This window comes from Molossus molossus, unplaced genomic scaffold (genome assembly GCF_014108415.1).
Source record: "Molossus molossus isolate mMolMol1 unplaced genomic scaffold, mMolMol1.p scaffold_m16_p_13, whole genome shotgun sequence".
NCBI classification, from domain to species: domain Eukaryota; kingdom Metazoa; phylum Chordata; class Mammalia; order Chiroptera; family Molossidae; genus Molossus; species Molossus molossus.
Genome location: NW_023425348.1, coordinates 80,331,007 through 80,350,104, shown reverse-complemented (window position 1 = coordinate 80,350,104; position 19,098 = coordinate 80,331,007). Strand labels below are relative to the sequence as shown.

At 41.4% G+C, this 19,098-nt stretch overlaps 1 protein-coding gene across 4 annotated transcripts in view; it reads right to left on the bottom strand.

Moving 5' to 3' along the window:
• Positions 1-19,098, bottom strand: part of EXT2 (exostosin glycosyltransferase 2) — a 130,967-nt gene that overhangs the window by 39,669 nt on the left and 72,200 nt on the right. For all 4 annotated transcript variants that reach the window (XM_036258323.1, XM_036258321.1, XM_036258322.1 and 1 more), the window contains exon 9: positions 3,724-3,913. In XM_036258323.1, coding sequence (XP_036114216.1) covers positions 3,724-3,913 — 190 coding nt within the window. The remainder of the gene's footprint in view (positions 1-3,723; positions 3,914-19,098) is intronic.

Sequence of the window (19,098 nt, the reverse complement as noted above, 5' to 3'; positions counted from 1 at the left end):
GAACTGACAAGGCATGATGATTTTCCTACTGCTAATTGGTAATCTAAATAGACACAGTAGGGCTTAGTGCAAAGGGCATGAGCTTTAGATCTAGGGAGATCTGTGTTTATTTCTGACTCTGCTATATGCAGTGCTGTGATTCAGAAAAAGTACTCAACTAATCTGTATTTCATTCTTGTAAAAATGGGGATAATACAGTTTTCTCCCAAGTTTTTCATAGGATTAGATATAATATACGCAAAGCACTCAGCGCAGTTCCTATTCCTGGGATATAAAAGTTATACAATACATGGTTATAATAACATCGGATCATTATTTTCACAAATGGATTTTTATAAAGTCTTATGAACTCCAACAACCTGAAGAGGTATAGACAGAAGGCTATGGGAGTGACCCCTTAGGAAGAAGAAGGAAACAGTGTCATAGCCAGAAGTATTCAGGCCCTAAGTCCATTGCTTTTCCTTACTCCTTTAAGCCCTAAATGGAACAGCAGGCCCTGGTATCCTATGTCTCATTCTGTGGCTCTGTAGCTGGCAAAATAGAAATGTCCCCTTTCATTCACACAACAAAGAAATCTGAAATAAAGGATTCTCAAACACACTAAGTTTATGAAAAACAAACAGCTGAGCCAGCTGAACCGATAACTTCACAGTTATGAGCTCTAGTCCAGCTCGAAGGGAAAAAAACCCTCGTTTTAAGGATTTTTTCAAAAATGTGTATTGATTAACGGTTTTCTCCATGTTGGATGCCAAGAGAAACGTGAACTAAGAGAATTTTTCTCCAACCAGGCAAAGGTACCACAAAATGTTCAGGTTGACTGAAGATGACCATAGTTCTATCCTGGCAATCGCTGTCACAACCAACCACAGACCCACAAAATGAGTGATGAGATTATCTCCGTGCAAGCCTTGAGCTCACTTCACGAGTGCTTGGCTGCTTGGTGTCCACCTGGTCCCCCCGACCCTAACTCCCACAGTTGCAGTAAAAGGAAGGCGGCTGCTGCTTCGACGTCCCTGGTGCCTCTTTTGGACTGACCGTCCAGACAGGATAGCCAATCCCATCCTGCTACTAAGAACTAGGAAAGTTGCAAGGTTGAAGCTGGGGGCTCTTGAGATCAAATCAAATTTAAAACTGAAATCAGTTAAAAAAAGAAGGTTGACATCAACCTATCTGAAACGAACAATGGAAAAGCTTCCTTCAAACTGGGGCCAGGGGCCGAGCCAAACCACTCCTGTGTCCATCGAGCCCAGAAACGGGAGAGATGGGGAGGAGGAAGGCAGGGCTTGCCTTTTTTTCTGACAGGGCTCAAAACCAATGTGACGAAAGCTCACTGGAAATTTCTATTGCCTAGTCTAAGTATTTACTTAAACTTCAAACCAAGCAATTTAGACTTAAATGTAACCAAAAAGAAAAAAGTATTTGGTTGGATTGGAAAGTGAAAAAAAGGTGGGGGGGGGGGGCGGTTCTGCCTACACGAATCCTCCCAGCAGCAGACCTGTTAACCACAATATTTATTTTAGTAAATGTAGAGAGAGTGAAAAACATCACTTTTGCCTCTAATATTTCAAAGCCTTGGACTTGCTTTTTAAAAAACATGTATGTCACTAATGCTGCACATGAAAAATCAGATGCCTGTGCTGGCATGAGACCAGAGCGACAGCCCCATTTACCAACTGAACAAACACCCCACAGAAAATTAAACATGGTTCATGTTCTTCCCAAACAACCACACTGCCAGAGCCAGACCCTGACCGAAAACCACTGTTAGAAAAGAGCTGGTCCAGTTTCTGAATGTGTCAAAATTAGGGCCTCATCAGTTGAGGGCTCTTTCCTCCCTGGAGCCAAAATACTTCAAAAATAAACTAAACTCTCGGTCATAAAATTAACCACTACATTTTAGTAGGGTCTACCAAAAATTAAAACGGAATACCCTGCTCTAAACCCTAGGTTTGTGCTATTGCATTTAGCTATGTCGGTGTGGGGGCTTGGACCAAGAGGGAAGGAAAAGATTTCTCCCTTTGTATTGTTTGTAATGAATACTTGCCCAAATGAAGGAACTCAAATTCACAATAAGTAATTCACCTCAAGCCCAAAGAGGCTCAGCACGCTCCCTAAGAGAAGCCTCCTTTGCATTTCGCACCAGGCTCTGCAGCTCCGCCACTGGGGGCAGGAGGGTGCCCAGAGGTTCTGAAGGCTGGTGGCCTTCGTGAGCAGTGAGTGCAAGAGCATGAATGCAGCCTGACACAGGTGCTTGGAGGAGGGACACACAGTCCCCTTCTAACATGATCCATCTTTTATAGATGAAGAGACTAATGAGCAATTCGGCACCATCCAGTCCACGCCACCTTGAGGGGAAGGGATGTACTGATGAATCCAGGTCAGCAGTCAGAGGTCCTCCCAGGCCCCTCCTCCCAGCTCCTTTGGTCTTCTCTACCTTTCCCAGCCCGGCAGTCTCTTCCTCCTGCCTTCTTAGACGGCGCCAACACCTCCCTTTTTCTTCTACCCTTTTCTTTCTCCTTTACTAAGCATCAAGCAAAACAAAATTAGATGTTAAGAAGAAAAAACTTGACATAAAAAAAGAGTTATCAAAAAGATAATTTTTAAAAAAGCAGTGTGCTTTTTTTTAATCTAAAATGTGACCTTTACCTAAAATGCTATTTTGTTTACTCACACACTATGGCTCCCTAGATCTAAAAAGAAAGTACATGATTCTCTCAGAGAACAAAAATGCCACTAAGTGAAACATTTTAAACATCTCAGGAGGAACTAAAGAATTTTCTTGAAACAATTTCAGATTTGCCTAACAAACAGAAATATGGTCTTTCCCAGCCTAGACTCTAGATCTACTGGCAGTGTCCAGACTTGACTGCCCCAATGTCAGTATAACCAACGAAAAGGGAACAGCCATAAAAAGCAGATACTACTGTCAGGCAATAAACTAGACCTTATCGGTGATAGTGGTGCACATTACAAACTTCAAACTCATTCCTTACTCTAATCCATCAGAAACTTCCTGGCTTTAATAGGCTATAAAGGGCAGGAGCTTTGAAGTCCCTGGGATTAGAATCAGTAATAGACGGACTGAATGAGAAACTAAATGCAGGTGAAACATACTCTCTGCATTCTGAATTAAAAACAAATCCAACTCATCAAACAGTCCTGGACCCTAGCTGCAGGCCAGCAGATTGCAAGGGTGGCCACAGCACAGAACAGCGTGATTATGGGGGAGCCCATGGGAAGCTCCAGCGGGTGCTCACCTAGCAACTGATTCGAAGTCGGGGAGGGCATGTTTTGCTGACTTTCCCAGTCAGAGGTGAGGCCATCTTTTCTTTTTTTGAAGAGTACAGTATCAGAGCCAAGATAAGGAAGGAGAAAACTAATGCCTTTTAAACTGAGTTTTCATGTAAACAAATCAGCTGAGAGGGCTGAGGGAAGCTGAAATCTGTTTTCCCAAGGCGGATGGCCTTTGATCCTACTGATTCCTAAGCCCTCCAACACTTGTGGCTACAGAACAAGCCATAGACTTGGAGTTACATGGGCCACCCTAGAACAAGAATGAAATGATTGATAAAATTGGGGTCATGCTGCCTCAGTAATGGCATTATTGCCAACAAAGTGGGGAAATTCATTTAAAACAAAGTATGCAAATAACATGACTAGCCATAATGGATCCAGCTCAGTCACACTCACACCCAAAACACACCGTTCCCCTGATCTTCTTACCTTCTGGAGGGCTTTTATTCTGATTATTCCAGACGACTAGCAGCTTGGATAGACTGGGCACCTTGGACAGTTCAGTGATGACCCGAAAGAGACTCTCCACTCGGTCGTAGGTGAGGACAATGGCAGTGAAACCTTGAGACTGTGGTGGGATCAGGGGGAGGAAGAGTGGGTTGCTCACACTACTCCACTTCTGCAAGGAAACAGATTAATGTGGGTCAGAGAAGTATCTAGTAACAACGGGGCTGATCACTTTCCCAGCATCATCAATAAACCCACATGGGAGGTCTGGTGACTTTTACCTTCACCAATCCCAGTGCTAAGCAACTGTTCAAAGTCCGTCCTTCCTGAAAATTCACACTGACTCTGTAATTCAGTTTGGTTCCAATACCATTAAAAACAGAGCAGAGCCTGGCTGGTGTGGCTCAGAGGATTTAGCATCTCCCATGGAATGAGAGGTCCCAGTTCAATTCCCGGTCAGGGCACATGCCGGGGTTGTGGGCTTAATCCCCAGTGGGAGGCGTGCAGAAGGCAGCCAATCGATGTTTCTCTCTCATGGATGTTTCTCTCTCCCTTCCTCCCTCTCTAAAAAAAAACAATAAAAACATATTTAAAAAAAACAACCACCAAAAAACGGAGCACAGAATTTTTGCAGCTGAGGAGAGATTTCTAGTTAAACATGGGAGATTAAACCCATACATTAATCTCTATTCCCTTCCCAAACACACTAAAATAACAGTTAACAAATGTCACATACAAATCTATAATGACAAGGAAACGGGAAAGCAGCTGATGAGCAATGTTAACATGTTCCTGAAAGAGGCCAGAGAGGTGGCAACAGAGCAGGAGAGCAGAAATCTAAGTACCTGCAAGGGGGAGCGAACCAGGTTCAAGGTCAAATTGCTCAGGAGTTGAGTTCAGAGGGCACCTTGTGAGGGTAAGAGGAGGGGTAGGGTCGAAAGGAGGAGGACTGGTTAAAACACACGTAAGGAGCAGCAAGAGACTCAGCCTCACCAACCTTCCCTTCACCCAGCCACTCAGCCAGACACTCCTCTCCCCACCCCCGCCGGACAAAGAGGTGTATTCTCTGAGGATGCTGAAGGTCCAGACATGGAAACACGGGTACGGCTGAGAGGAACCTGCAGGTGACAAACTCTGTTCTGAATGAGAGCCCTACAGCCTTTATCCCTGCAGCTCCCAAAACGCCTGCGCCGTGGGGCAGCGTGCCACTCTGTGGTCTACAGCAAAGCTCCCAGCGAGCCTGCCCGCACACAGAGCGCTTCTGACCGAGTTCTCAGTGCTTCTTCATCATGAGCAGATCCCGGAACCACAGACATGTCAAGAACATCTTCAGCATGAACGACAGAGACCAAACGAACAAACAGATAAACAGGAACTCAGAAAAACAGAGACAAGAGAAACACAAGGAAATGAAAGCAACGTCAACAAATTATATCCTCAAAGAGAGATTTTTCATCCATGAAATAAGAATAAATTGTTATTTTTATTTTAAAAGATCTATAAAGAGCAGGGGAGAACTCTTAGACATTAAAATGTGCTAGCTTAAAGTTATGTAAAAGGCAGGATTGAGAGGTAAAGATGATAACATAAATTCAGTATGGTGAACAAAAAGATGAAAAACAGGAGAGAAAAGACGAGAGAATCTAGAAGGTCCAATATCCATCTAATAGGAGGTTCCTAAAAAAGCAAAACACAGAACACAGAAGAAAAAGAACTATCAAAGAAATTAAATAAGTTCTCAGAACAAAATATATGAGACATGAATTTTCAGATTGAAAGCGTCCAATAAGTAATGAGTACACCGAATTAAAAAAAGACAAAAACCTAAACAGAACAACGAAACCAAAACCACAGCATATCAAAGCGCATCACTTCTGAACGCTGGTAATAAAGAGTGTGAATACATCGAGTGTGTGTATCTAGGTGATGAGCATGGGAGTTCGCTGAACACCCTCGCAACTTATAGCTCTGTGAGTTTGAAATTTTTTCAAAAAAGCTTAAAAAGTAATTCAGGAAATTTGATTTCTTTGATACCATTAAAATGTTAAGCAATTTTTAATGTAGCAATGTAAGCTAAAGTATTTTTGTATTGATAATAGAAAAATATTGTTAGATCATTCTTATATTTTAAAACAGTTTTACTGAAATAATTTATATACTATATCATCTACTCATTTAAAGTATACTATGGTTTTTAATATATTATAGTTTGTAAAAACTATGGTAACATATAACATGAACTTTGGTATTGTAACTATTTTTAAGTACAATTCAGTGGAATTAAGTACATTCACGTTCACATGTTATTATGTGAAAAGCCCAGGACCTAATTTCATCTTCGCCAGAAGGTGGTTGAGTATGAAATGTCCTACCTGTTATCCTGGCTGCTTACACTTCCCTAGCGTCTTTCATAATCTGGGATTCCCAAGGTTCCTTGTCAACCTCATCCATATCACTGATGGACACCCATCACCACGTGTATGACAACAGCTGTTTGCCAGATGGACAGGAAATGTACACAAACACATGGAATACACATGGGATGGGAACTCAAGGAGACTGCATGGTTTTCCTGGAGCCCTAATGTAATCAGGATATTAAAATCAAAATGTCCACAAAAGGCCATAATTAGATTTCATAACTGAGAGACACAACAGGAAAGGCTATCTTCTTAATGCTGACTTTCTGTTTCCATGAATCACACTTTGACATTAAGCTGTAGTCTTAGAAAGGTGCCTGGATTTTAGTATTTGTGCCCTAGCATCTGATTACATTTGTAGAAACCCCTTTTAGCTTTCTTCCCAAACCTTATTCTTCATATCTTTCTGACTTTTATAGAAACTGAAGTCAGTAAGTAGCCCTGTGCTTAAGTCATAATTAATCCTCAGGGTTCACCCTCTGCCATCACCATCCCAACCCACTCATCTATTCCTCTATAAACAATACTCTCTTATGCTTCAAAAACAGTTTAAATGAAAAAGAAAGACAAATATTTTTTTTGTCCTCACCCGAGGATATGTTTATTGATTTGAGAGAAAGAGGAACACTGATGTGAAGAAAAACATCAATTTTTTTTTTTTGGTTGCCTTCCATATGCACCCCGACTGGGAATCAAACCTGCAACCTAGGTATGTGCCCTGACGGGGAATCAAACCCATCCTGAAACCTTTTGGTGTAGAGGACAATGCTCCAATCAATTGAGACACCTGGCCAGGGCAGAAAAAATACTTTTTAAAGAAGTGTGTAAAATAATTTAATGTGTGATATATAAACAGTCAAGATTTACTGAGCACATACTTATGGAGTATTAGGCACTATGCTGTACATGTATTATAACATTTGAGCCTTACAACAACCCCCAAGGTAGATACAGTCATTATCCTCATTTTACAGATGATGAAACTATAAAATCAGAAATAGTGAATGATGTCTAATCATTTGCTTTAGCAGTCGAAGGCAGGCAGACAGGCAGGCAGGCAGGAAGGGGAAGGAAGGAGAAGGGAAGAAGAATAAATGATGTTCAAGGTTACATAGCATGTAAGTGACAGACGCTGGAAATAGCCCAAGTGTTTGACTCCAGAAATCCAAATGGTGTTGGTTCATTGCCCTCCTACTCCAAGCCCAGGGTAAAACATCACCATTTTATAGACTTTGGAAACTGGAACTGTGGGTAACTCCAGAGTTCATTATTTCTAGCTCTTCTCTGAGACAAAAATGCTAACAGTTCTTTATCCTTGATAATAAAAACTGAGTCAGTGAGCAAAAGCCCACCCCACAACTATAATTTCAGAGGGTATGTGAAATAAAAACACACCAACTATAAAACACTGACACAAAGAGAGCACATCAATTTAAAAAGGTAAATACACCTCTGACACAGAGGGAAAACCATTAAAACACCAACAAAATAAGGTCTGTTCTTTGGGAGAAGCAGGGAACACTAACATACTTGAATGCCTTTGTGACATTAAAAGGAGAGGAAAATTCCCCGAGAGATGAAAAGCTTGGCTTCAGAAAACGAATCCCTGGGGACCTAAACTGAGGCGCCCCCTGAAAGGCACCACAGCTCTGATTTCAAGACCTTCCCAGGCAGAAGGGACCAGAGTCTCTGGCAAGACAAGGACCTAGACTCAGCCCATATGCCAAGTGGACGGTTCTGCAGGGAGGAGGAGAGGAAGGGACGGGCGAGTGAGAAGCAGACAGTTACTCCTCGTGGTGTTCAGTTTTTCCACACTACTCACTTGCACACCAAATAGGGCCTGAAAACTGGAGAAGCAGAAAAGACCACATACTGAGGAGACAGAGCATGTCCAGGAGCATAACAAGGACTGAACTCTTGCCATCCATTCCCCATACAATGCAGACATTGAGATGAACGCGGAGGCCACACGGAGGCACTGAGTATATATTCACTCTAACACAGGCTCGATGCTTTACTGCAGGGTTCCTTCCAGGGCTGATGCACAACTTCAAAAAGTGAGTCGGCGTGTTGAGAGTCGGTTTGGGGATCGTGAGGCCTTACTCTGAACCCAGTTTCTTTCACTTAAACCTGCAGTGTGACCTGGGCAATGTACTCAGTGCCTCTCTTGCACTTCAGTTTCTTTTTATCCTCACCCGAGGACACTTTTTTCCATTTTTTGTTCAGATAGAATGGGAGGGAGAGAGAGGGGGAGAAAGAGGGAGAGAAATAATTGACGTGAAAGGGACACATCGAGTGGCTGCCACCTGCACGACCAACCAGGGCCGGGAACAAACTGCAACCGAGGTACGTGCCCTTAGCGGGAACCGAACCCGGGTCTCTCTGGACCGTAGGCCGACACTCTAACCACTGAGCCAAACCAGCCCGGACACACCTCAGTTTCTGTATGATAATATTACTAATGTTCTAGATGATACGACTTGACATTGTAATAATTACTTAATTATTCTCACTTCTTAATTATTATTTAACAGCCCAGAGGTTGTTAATAAAAGTAAGTAGGTATATATGCAAAGTACCTGGCATGTACAAACATTCGAAAAATGACAGCCAACAGTTGACCTTGTGCGAGTAACAATCTTTCTGGGCTTTTCTTTCTGCATGTCTCAGACACGGGGTGGGCAGCAGCCAAGCATCCTGAGGTATCTTCCAGCACCAGGAATTCTAACTAAATGAAATGCTTTGCTGCTTTTATGTTATAATACTTTCAGGTGCTGGTTTACCCAGCTTCTCTACCTCAACAACTCCAAATAACTGTTTTTGTTTATGATTTTCTCTTTTCCTTCCTACCCTTTTTGTTTTTACGATCTTGAAAGCTCCATGAAAGTAGGAGCCATAAATGTTTTAACACCCAGTACCTAGCACAGTGCCTAGTGCTACTCAATAAAAACTTGTTTCAAGTTAGTAAATTAAACCCACATGACCCAGGTCATGTTCTTTCTGTCCTCTTTATGTGTGGATATGAACAGCTGATGTACACTCAAATGAGCGACACCATGATTTTGAAATGATTTCCAACTCAGTTCATCCATTTCAAAGTACTTACCAAGAATCTTATTGTGCTAAGTATTTTGAAGAAGTGTGGGATTAGGGCCTTTAACAGAGTCTGACTGTGGGCCCTGCCGTTTACTAGTTCTGTAATGTGTTAAGCTACCTACTGAGTATTTATTTCCTCATCAATAAAATGGGAAGCATGATAGTACCTACCTCCTAGGGTGATTCTGATTAAATTAGATTATGCACAAATGCACTTAGCAGGAATGGTAGTTTAAAACAAACACAGAAAACTTCCAGCTCTCCCCATTTGTATCCTCCTTGCTTGCTAAAACAATGGTATTAGCCATTCAGCAATCATTCCTACCAATATTATTTCTGGTACGCATTCGTTCAGGCAATATTTCCTGAGCACATACTATAAACCTAGAATAGTGTTAAAGATGCACAAATTCCTTCCCTTAAAAATGTTCGTAATCTAGTGGGGAAGACAGTCCAGTAAAACATGAATTACAATGCAAAAGAACAGCATTAAAGCAAAGTAGTAAAGTCCTGTGGCGACATCGAGTGCTACCGGATCACCTCTCCCTGGAGGAGATGAGGAGGGAACCCTTGGGTAGTCTCTGAGGATAAGCAGGAGCGTGCTGGCCAAAGAAGCCGAAAGGAAAACTGAGCAGCACTGCTAACAAGCCGGGAGAAGATTCCACCAGGTTGCGGCAGCTGGGAGGAGGAAGGAGTAGAAAGGAGAGAAACTCAGCCTCAGGCAGGCTAAAGCCACATCATGAAAAGCCTTGTTCAACAGAAGCTTTTTTTTAAGTCACATGATTAGCTTTTGAAACTTTCTCTTCCTGAGTATGTTTTACTGATAAATTAACATTGCTACCTTTATGTTCTATTTCAAAAGGTCAAAAATAGGAAATGCTGATCTGCAACTACGCTTCTGTCAATTGCTTTTTCCCACCTCAAATATAATCCCATTTGCCTCTAGAGCCCGTGACATTGTGGAGAAAGGCAGCTTTAATTGGGGTGTATGCCTTCACACAGACACTCCGCTCCACTGGGGTAAGGTCAACAACTAACCCCCAGAGGGAGAAATATACTGGGGAAGGACATTTCCATACGGCATTTAGTCACCTCTGAAATACCTTTAAGACCTGACCCCCTGCTGGCTGACCAAAGAGAGTGCCTACAGTCTGGGACCTCTTGACCCCACTTTCTGCAGGAAATCAAACAAATTTAAACCTCCATAATTTACTCAAGACTCTGACTTCTGCCAGGGAAAAGGAAACAATGCTGGCAATTAACTCTGTTGCCTGATTAAATTTCCATCATGGCAAGACAGGGCATGGAACCAGGCACTCAGCAACAGAGACCTAAAAAAGGTGAAGCCCGTTTATTGCAGCTGCATCCTTGGAACCTTGGTTATCAATACACCTTTCAAATATGCTCAATAAACTGTTCATTCAAAGATGGGAGGAGGTAGCCCTGGCTGTTTTGTCTCAGTGGTTAAAGCATCGGCCCAAAGATCGAAGGGTCACAGGTTTGATTCCCAGTCAAGGGCATGTACCTGGGTTGCAGGTTCAATCTCTGGCCTGGTCGGGGTAGTGCAGAGGTAACTGATCGATGTGTTTCTCTCACATCAATGTTTCTCTCTCTCTCCCCCCTCCCTCCCACTCCATATTAAAAAAATCAATGGAAAAATATCCTTGAGTGAGGATTAACAACAACAACAAAAAGATGGAAGGAGGTACCAAGAGAAGTGTATCATCCTGACAGAGGACCGGCACTTAGCCAAAATACCTTGTTCTCTCTTGCCCACCCTCTGCTTCTCACTCCTACAACAAATATTCATTGTAGAAGCTTCAGTAAGAAATCCAGATGGTTACACTGTAATTGCATAAAAGTAATCCATAATAGCCATGATAATCGTCAGGTCACAATGCTAGCTTTAGAAAAGTTCTTTCATATCGCTTATTCTGGAAAGCCCTGGTGAATGCTGGTAGCGAGCAGACAGACTAGCAAGAGGAAGTTGTGGGTTCGATTTTCAGGATGCTCTGAACGAAAGGTACTGGGAGACTAGGCAAAGGGATTTCCTCCTGCAAGAAAGAGATTCAAACTCAAACACCCAGGTGTGTCTCTTGCAACCTCACGTGAAGCAAATCGTCCGGGCCCTCCCTGCAGTCCCAGTTTGCTTTCTTTTAGCTGAAGGTCATGGGAGCCTTATATGCGTCTAACCTAAATAATTCTAGCCAAGGTTACCTACCACACAGAAAAGCAGAGGAAGGTGGTGAGCAAATGGCCTTTGCTAACCATTCTGAAATGTTCCTACTGGAACTACTTGAGAATTATAAAATGAAGAGTGAGGAAAACCACCTTTCCTTACCAACTAAAGGACGCTTTCAGTCTAAACCAACCCAGGTCCAGACAGGAGAAATCAAGCTCAAAGTAAGATGATGCAAACTTTAATTCCTATGACTTACCATATCAGAGCTTTTTCAAAATGTCACTATATATAACTTCATGTGACAAGGAGAGAAGTAAGGAGATATTTGAGTCAACCCATACTTGATTTAAATAAAGGTATTTTGCCTGAGCAGAAAAGTGAGAAGAAAGAGAAGAGAAGACAGGCCTGTTGCACAGAAGCTTCTGAGCCCCTGGTAATGAGTGCCTTACCTACCCCTACCTTGATAGAAAGGGCAGTTTTCTTGGTTGTTTTGAAGTTATCAACCCTTACCTCAATGTGGTTTCAATTATGAATTACCAGACTAAAAGGGGGGGAAAAGCTTTGATTTATTCTTTTTTGCTCCAATTATGCATGATGTGTTTCCACTGAAGACTTTGAAAAGTATTTCATCATGCCTCTCATCCTGAAGTGGTCAGAGGGCAAAACCAAAAGGAGTTAACCCTTTAACTTCTTCTCCAGGTTCAAACAGACTTCCTATCAATGGCTGTAAGGCAGGGCCTTTGAAGCAAACAAAGCAATGAAAGGGTTAAGCATTAGCATCATATTACTAACGTACATAAGGGTGGTGTCCCCAGTCCAAAAGGGTGAGATGATATTTATGTTAATGGTTACTGGGAGATTTGAAAGGGGCAGCCAGTAATGTGGCCTATGTTGCCTTAACCATTAAACCTCTGCAGCCCCGATGACTCCCAGCACTAAACTCTTCGGGGCATGCACTGAGTTGGGAAACAGGAGAACGCAGAAACCTAACGATGTCTTCAAGCAGGATCAAGAGAAAAAAGATTTGGGACAAGTCTGAAGTCTACTTGCTGCATGATACCTTTAATTCATTCCACCAACAAAAAATAACTGATTGATCTGAAAAAGAAAGATAACACCTGATGGCTGAATCTCACTGACTTCACATTAAACAGACACAAGGAAGATGATGAGATCGAAGACTAGAAATCCCCTTAGTGCTGCAGACTCAACTAAGGGAGAGAATAAATGATCAAGTTAGAATTCCTACAACTACTTACAGTAATCTGTTCATAAATAAGTTTTCTCGTTGGTGGATTTGGAATGTTTCTAACCACATGTGGGTGTATTGGAGTAACAGGTACTGTGACTCTGACATCCAAAGAAACTGAGCCACAGAGACTAAATCAGGGTCATAGGAGCAGGCCAAATGCTTCTATTAGCCTTTTTCCTCTAGGTGTAGTTAAGATTTTCTTTTTCTTGCTCTCCCTCTCTTCTCTGGAACTCTGATTAGACACATGCTGGAACTGCTCTTCTGTTCTCCACGTCACTCCATGACTCCTCTACATCGCTTTGTCTCTTTGGGCTGCATTCTGAACAATTTTTTGGAATCTAATAATCTAATCTAATAATCTGAAGTCCTTGTGGGTGTGTTTCTACTGGTTCTCACTCATAACACTGCTTTATTTATGGTTTTGTGGTTTTTAACTGTGAAATGCTCATTTTCCTCAGACACTGGGTTTGTAAAAATTATTTGAGACCCAAATTAAAGCAGCGTTCCTCAAAGAGAGGGCTTGCGTCTACTTTTGCTGGTCCCTATGAACTCAAGGCCCCTTTCAGTGAAATTCTCCTCTCGAGGTTTATTTGGACCATAAGCCATGTGAAAGTGGCTTACGACTACAGTTCTCAGCCCCTGGTCAGTACAGATCTACTTTTCTTTCCTCTCTGACAATATAGTCTTTCAGTTTCCTGGCTTCATCCAGGAAGCTCAGGTTAGACCCTCCAACTCATAGGCTTTCAATCCTGCTCCTGTCTGCTGCTTCACACAGTTGCAGGTAGAAGCTCCATGTCATCAAACTTGCAAACATCTCCAGAGCAGAAGCCAGCTTTGGTTCTCACTCACTTCCCAGGATACCTAGTTTCACTTTGCTTAGGGAATCAACCAATATCATTCTTTCGTGCTTGGCAATAGGCTACAGTTGCTTTACAAGACTTCATTCAGTATTTTAATTGTTCAGTTGGAAATGTCATTTAGCATATCCAATCTATCATAAAGTCAGTGACAGAAGTCTTTCTATATTTACATTGTCAATCTAAATATGTACTACTGCATTTTCTATTTAATTTTGGGGTCAAGTTTGTGTACAAGATAAAAACAATTATTAAGAAAATATGGCAGTATAGTATAATAGTTGGAATGATGAACTGAGAATCTCTGCTTTAGACAAGTCACCATATTTCTCCGACCTTCATTTCCTCATTTATAAAATACGATGATGGGAGTTAGACCTTAAAAATTAGGTCTTCATCTGTAAGATGAAGCTAACAGAATGCTACTCCTAGTGGTGTGAGGATTAAACAACAGAAAATACATAAAAGAGCCTATATGGGTACAAAAAACGCCCTCCGCTAAATTCCAATTTTCCCCTCTGGAGTCTCATCTAATTCTAAACTCCATGTATCCATGTGATAAAGCATTAAACTAGCAGCCTTACATTAACAACACTTTATGTTTTAGAGTGCTACACCACTTACAAAATGGTTTCCAAGTATTATTTCACTAATATTTCATAATAACCCTGTGAAATAAGTAATACCTACATTTTACAGACAAGGATAATGAATTTCAAAGAGATAAGAAAGCACACGGTCAAGCAAATAGATGGTTTTGAATTCAAGTTTGAGTCCAAAGTGTCGTTTTCAATGGCCCTAATTAATAATTGGAAATCAGTCACTCTTCTTCCCTAAACCAGCCCCCAAGACGAGCAAACTTCTACAAAGAGCGATTTGATAAGTAACCTCAGATCATCACCAGGAAAGAAGGGATTAAAACTTGCAGTTCAGGAATTTCTGAGCTATAGTTAGCTTACTGAAGGCTCACAGGTTAAACCCATCTGAATGCCTCTCTGAAAATTCCAGTTATTATCTGAGGTTCAGCTACTTAAATTTTTTCTTTATATAGCACTGAAATTCACATTTGGCTCAATGCCCACCCTTCCTCCGTAAAGCCAGACTACTGTCAAGAAGAGCAGGACGGGTTGCCACTGATTGCTTTTCAGGTAGTAAAGGAAAAAGTTGACATTTCATCCTCTTCTTGCTTGGAAGAGAAACCAGTCATTTATAAGAACCCTGGTCTGGCTGCGGCTTCCATCAGTGGGATGGACAGAAGCCAGTTAAATGGCTCAACATAAGCCATATTAAAGGAATTTGGAATGAGAAAAGAGCAGGTTCCATATGCCGATGCTTTTAATAATTCATGAGTTGTATCAGTCTGCAAGTAATAAATTTCACTAAATATATCTATGGTAAGATGGTTTAAGATACTGTCAAATCAATTAAATGGGTGAATACAATAAGCAGGAGCCCCGAGAACACATCACTGATTTATACTGGTTCATACTTTGATATGTTAAATATAACAATTCAGCTCTTTGATTGTGCAAAAGATTTGGATTATTCTTAGAACATGGCCTTGAAATACACAATCATCATCCCTGGATCTGTTACTTAACATGTGTAGGAAAAACACTTAAAAGAAATGCTTCAGTGAAAAAACTAGTAACCTCTTTGATCCAAACAAGACTGATCTATAATCCAAGGTGTCTGAGAATGTTAATGATGGCCGACACTACTACCTCTCGTGAGAGGCAAAACAACTGTATGATTTCATCTGACTATCCAATAGTTCAACTACTCTGACAGTTTGAATAAAGGCTTGTTCTCTGGCCTGGGCATTAAAATGTTTGTCGGTAGCCCACTGACTATATTATAGAGGTCAGCTACCGTATAGAGGAGGACTTCACAGGCTTGGTAAATAGAAACTCTACCCAGGGGTTAAATGAACTATCTGTGTGGTATGGAAACCTCCTACTAAAAAAATTAATGTTTAAAAAAGGTGATTTAGCCCTGGCTGGTTTGGCTCAGCGGTTAGAGTGCCGGCCTGCGGTCCACAGAGACCCGGGTTCGGTTTCCGCTAAAGGCATGTACCTCGGTTGCAGTTTGTCCCTGGCCCAGGTTGGGTTGTGCGGGTGGCAACCACTCGATGTGTCCCTTTCACGTCGATGTTTCTCTCTCTCTCTCCCTCCCTCCCACTCTATCTAAACAAAATATGGAAAAATGTCCTCGGGCGAGGAAATAAATAAATAAATGAATGAATGAATGAATGTGATTTATCTCTGCAACAGCTCTGAAACACCTGGTAGAAGCAAAAAACAAGAACTTAATAAACTCTCTGGAGAAATACCTCCTTACCCCCAGTGGCAAAGATTTGCACAGAAAACCTTACGGAAGATGAATTCGCAATCTAAAATTATAAAACATATAAGAAAACAATGTAACAAGAGCAACAAGCAGTACATAAATGACAGGATTAGAGATTTTAGAAGAAAGTTAAAGATTGGAGAACATCAAGTATTTCAAATAATTAAAGATATAAAAGGATGAATTAAAAACATGAAAAAAACTAGGGCAGGCAGATTTGAAAACAATAGAGCCAGAAATAACCACTGAAATTTAAATCTCAGTGGAGGGGTAAAATACACTGGTTACAGCTGAAGAAAACAGCAAATTAAATATGAAAAATTATCGAGCATGCAGAGAGATAAAAATGTGGAAAACATGAGAGAAAAAAAACACCCACACCCACACCTGAGAGACATAACAGAATAATACGATTCCAAAAGGAAAGACTAGTGTGAGTGACAGCTATGTAATATTCAAAAAGAAAAAGAGACTTTCCCAAAACTGATTAAAAACATAAACCCCAAGCTTAGGAAAAAATCACTCTCAAAAGCAGATAGAAAATGGGAATTAGAAAAATCATCATTTGGCAACCATTATAACAATTGTTTCAGACAAGAAATCATCAGTGGATTGTAATACTAGTGGGTTAAAGTTTGAGGAGCAACAAGATATTTATAGTCTCAGTATTTCCCCACCAGTGATCCTACTTCTGGATATATATCCAAAGACACTAACAACACTAATGTGAAAGAATATATGCACCCCTATGTTCACTGCAGTGTTATTCACAATAGCCAAGCTATAGAAGTAGCCCAAGTGCCCATCAATAGACGAGTGGATAAAAAAGTGGTGGTACATATATACAATGGAATATTACTCAGCAATAAAAAAAACACAAAATCTTGCCCTGGCTAGTTTGGCTCAGCAGTTAGAGTGTCGGCCTGTGGATCAGAGAGTCCCTCCCGGGTTCGGTTCCCGCTAAGGACACATACCTTGGTTGCAGTTTGTTCCCAGCCTTGGTTGGGGTCATGTGGGTGGCAACCACTTGATGTGTCTCTGTCACGTCGATGTTTCTCTCTCTCTTTTCTTTCCTCTTTCCCTCTCTCCCTCCCGCTCTATCTGAAGATAAATGCAAAAAAAATTCCTCGGGTGAGGATGAATAAAAAAGAACAAAATCTTACCATTTGAGACAGCATGGATGGACCTACAGGATATTATGTTCAATAAAATAGGTCAGCCAGAGAAAGACAAATACCACATGATTTCACAAATATGTGGAATTTAAAGAACAATATAAATAAACAAACAAAACAGAAACAGACACACAGATACAGTCAGGCCTCGTTTATCATGGTTAATCAGTTCCAGACTCTACCACAATAAATGAATTTCCACAAGGTAGGATTCTTTATTTATACACAGTCGTCCCTCGCCACTTCGCGCTTTGACGTGTGTGGCTTTACTCTATCGCGGTTTTCTCAAATACATATAGTATAGTATTTGATATAGTATAGTATTTGAAAAACCGTGATAGAGTGAAGCCGCGCATGTCAAAGCGCGAGTGGCGAGGGACAACTGTACAGAGAACAGACTGATGGTTGCCAGAGGGGAGGGTGTTAGGGGGCTGAAGGAAAAAGGTGAAGGGATTGAAAAGTACAGATTGGTAGTTACAAAACAGTCATGGGAATATAAAGTATAGTATAGAAAATATAGTCAATAATATTATAGTAAGTAGGTATGGTGTCAGGTAGGTACTGGAAATACAAGGGGATCACTTTGTAAAGTATATGATTGTCTAACCACTATGCTGTATACCTGAAGCTAATACAAAATAATATTAAATGTAAACTGTAACAAAATTAATATTAAAATAAAGACACGGGGAGTTAAAAAATAATAATAATTAGTAACTTTACATTGGAGAAATCCAGCCAAAACCTGTGATTGAAGTAATCATCACCAGTAATGGGACAAACTGACATGTGTCCTCCCATATGATACCCTGAGAACATATCACTTTTGTGATATTCCTTAAAAATGCTCTGGTGAGATGCTGTTGGAGGGGTGGAGGGACTAAGCAAAAAAGAAAGGGACAGCCCTGGCCGGTTTGGCTCAGCGGTTGGAGCGTTGGCCTGCGGTCCAGAGAGACCCTGGTTCGGTTCCCGCTAAGGGCATGTACCTCGGTTGCAGTTTGTCCCCGGCCCTGGTTGGTCGTGCGGGTGGCAGCCACTCGATGTGTCACTTCATGTCGATGTTTCTCTCTCTCTCTCTCCCTCTCTATCCCTCCCACTCTATCTGAACAAAAAATGGAAAAATGTCCTCGGGTGAGGATAAAAAAAAAAGGGACAGAACTCATGTACATGGACAACAGTGTGGTGATAGCGGGGGTAGTGGGGGATGGAAGTGGAAGAAGGCATAGAGGGGATAAACGGTGATTTAAAAAATAAAATAAAGCCCTGACCGGTTTGGCTCAGCGGTTAGAGCGTCGGCCTGCGGTCCCGAGAGACCCGGGTTCGGTTCCCACTAAGGGCACGTACTTCGGTTGCAGTTTGTCCCCGGCCCTGGTTGGTCGTGCGGGTGGCAGCCACTCGATGTGTCCCTTCACGTCGATGTTTCTCTCTCTCTCTCTCCCTTCCTCTCTCTCCCTCCCACTCTATCTGTGCAAAAAATGGAAAAATATCCTCGGGTGAGGATAAAAAAAAAATAATAATAAAAAAATAAAATAAAAACGTGACGCACGGCTGCTGTGGCTCAGTGGTTGAGCATTGACCCATGCACCAAGAGGTCGCTGGTTTGATTCCTGGTCAGGGCACATGCCCAGGTTGTGGGCCAGGTCCCCGGAGGGGGGCATGCAGGAGGCGGCCAATTGATGTTCTCTCTCATTGATGTTTCTATCTCTCCCTCTCCCTTCCTCTTTCTGGAATCAATAAAGAAAAACAAAAAACATGTCTAATCAAGTATTCACATGTAAGAATACCAAATATATAATGTTAAAAGAACAAAGAAGTTGCACTATAATGTGTATTAAATGATCTTATTTTAATAAAAACAAACAATTGTAAAAATAAGAAAAAAATTCATAATGTGAATTTCAATAATTTGAAAATCTGAATGCATAATTTGATGCAAAACCCAAATCCAGGAACATTCTACAAAACAACTGACATGTTCTCTTCAGAAATGTCAGTGTTGTATAAGACAAAGACTAAGAAATTGTTCT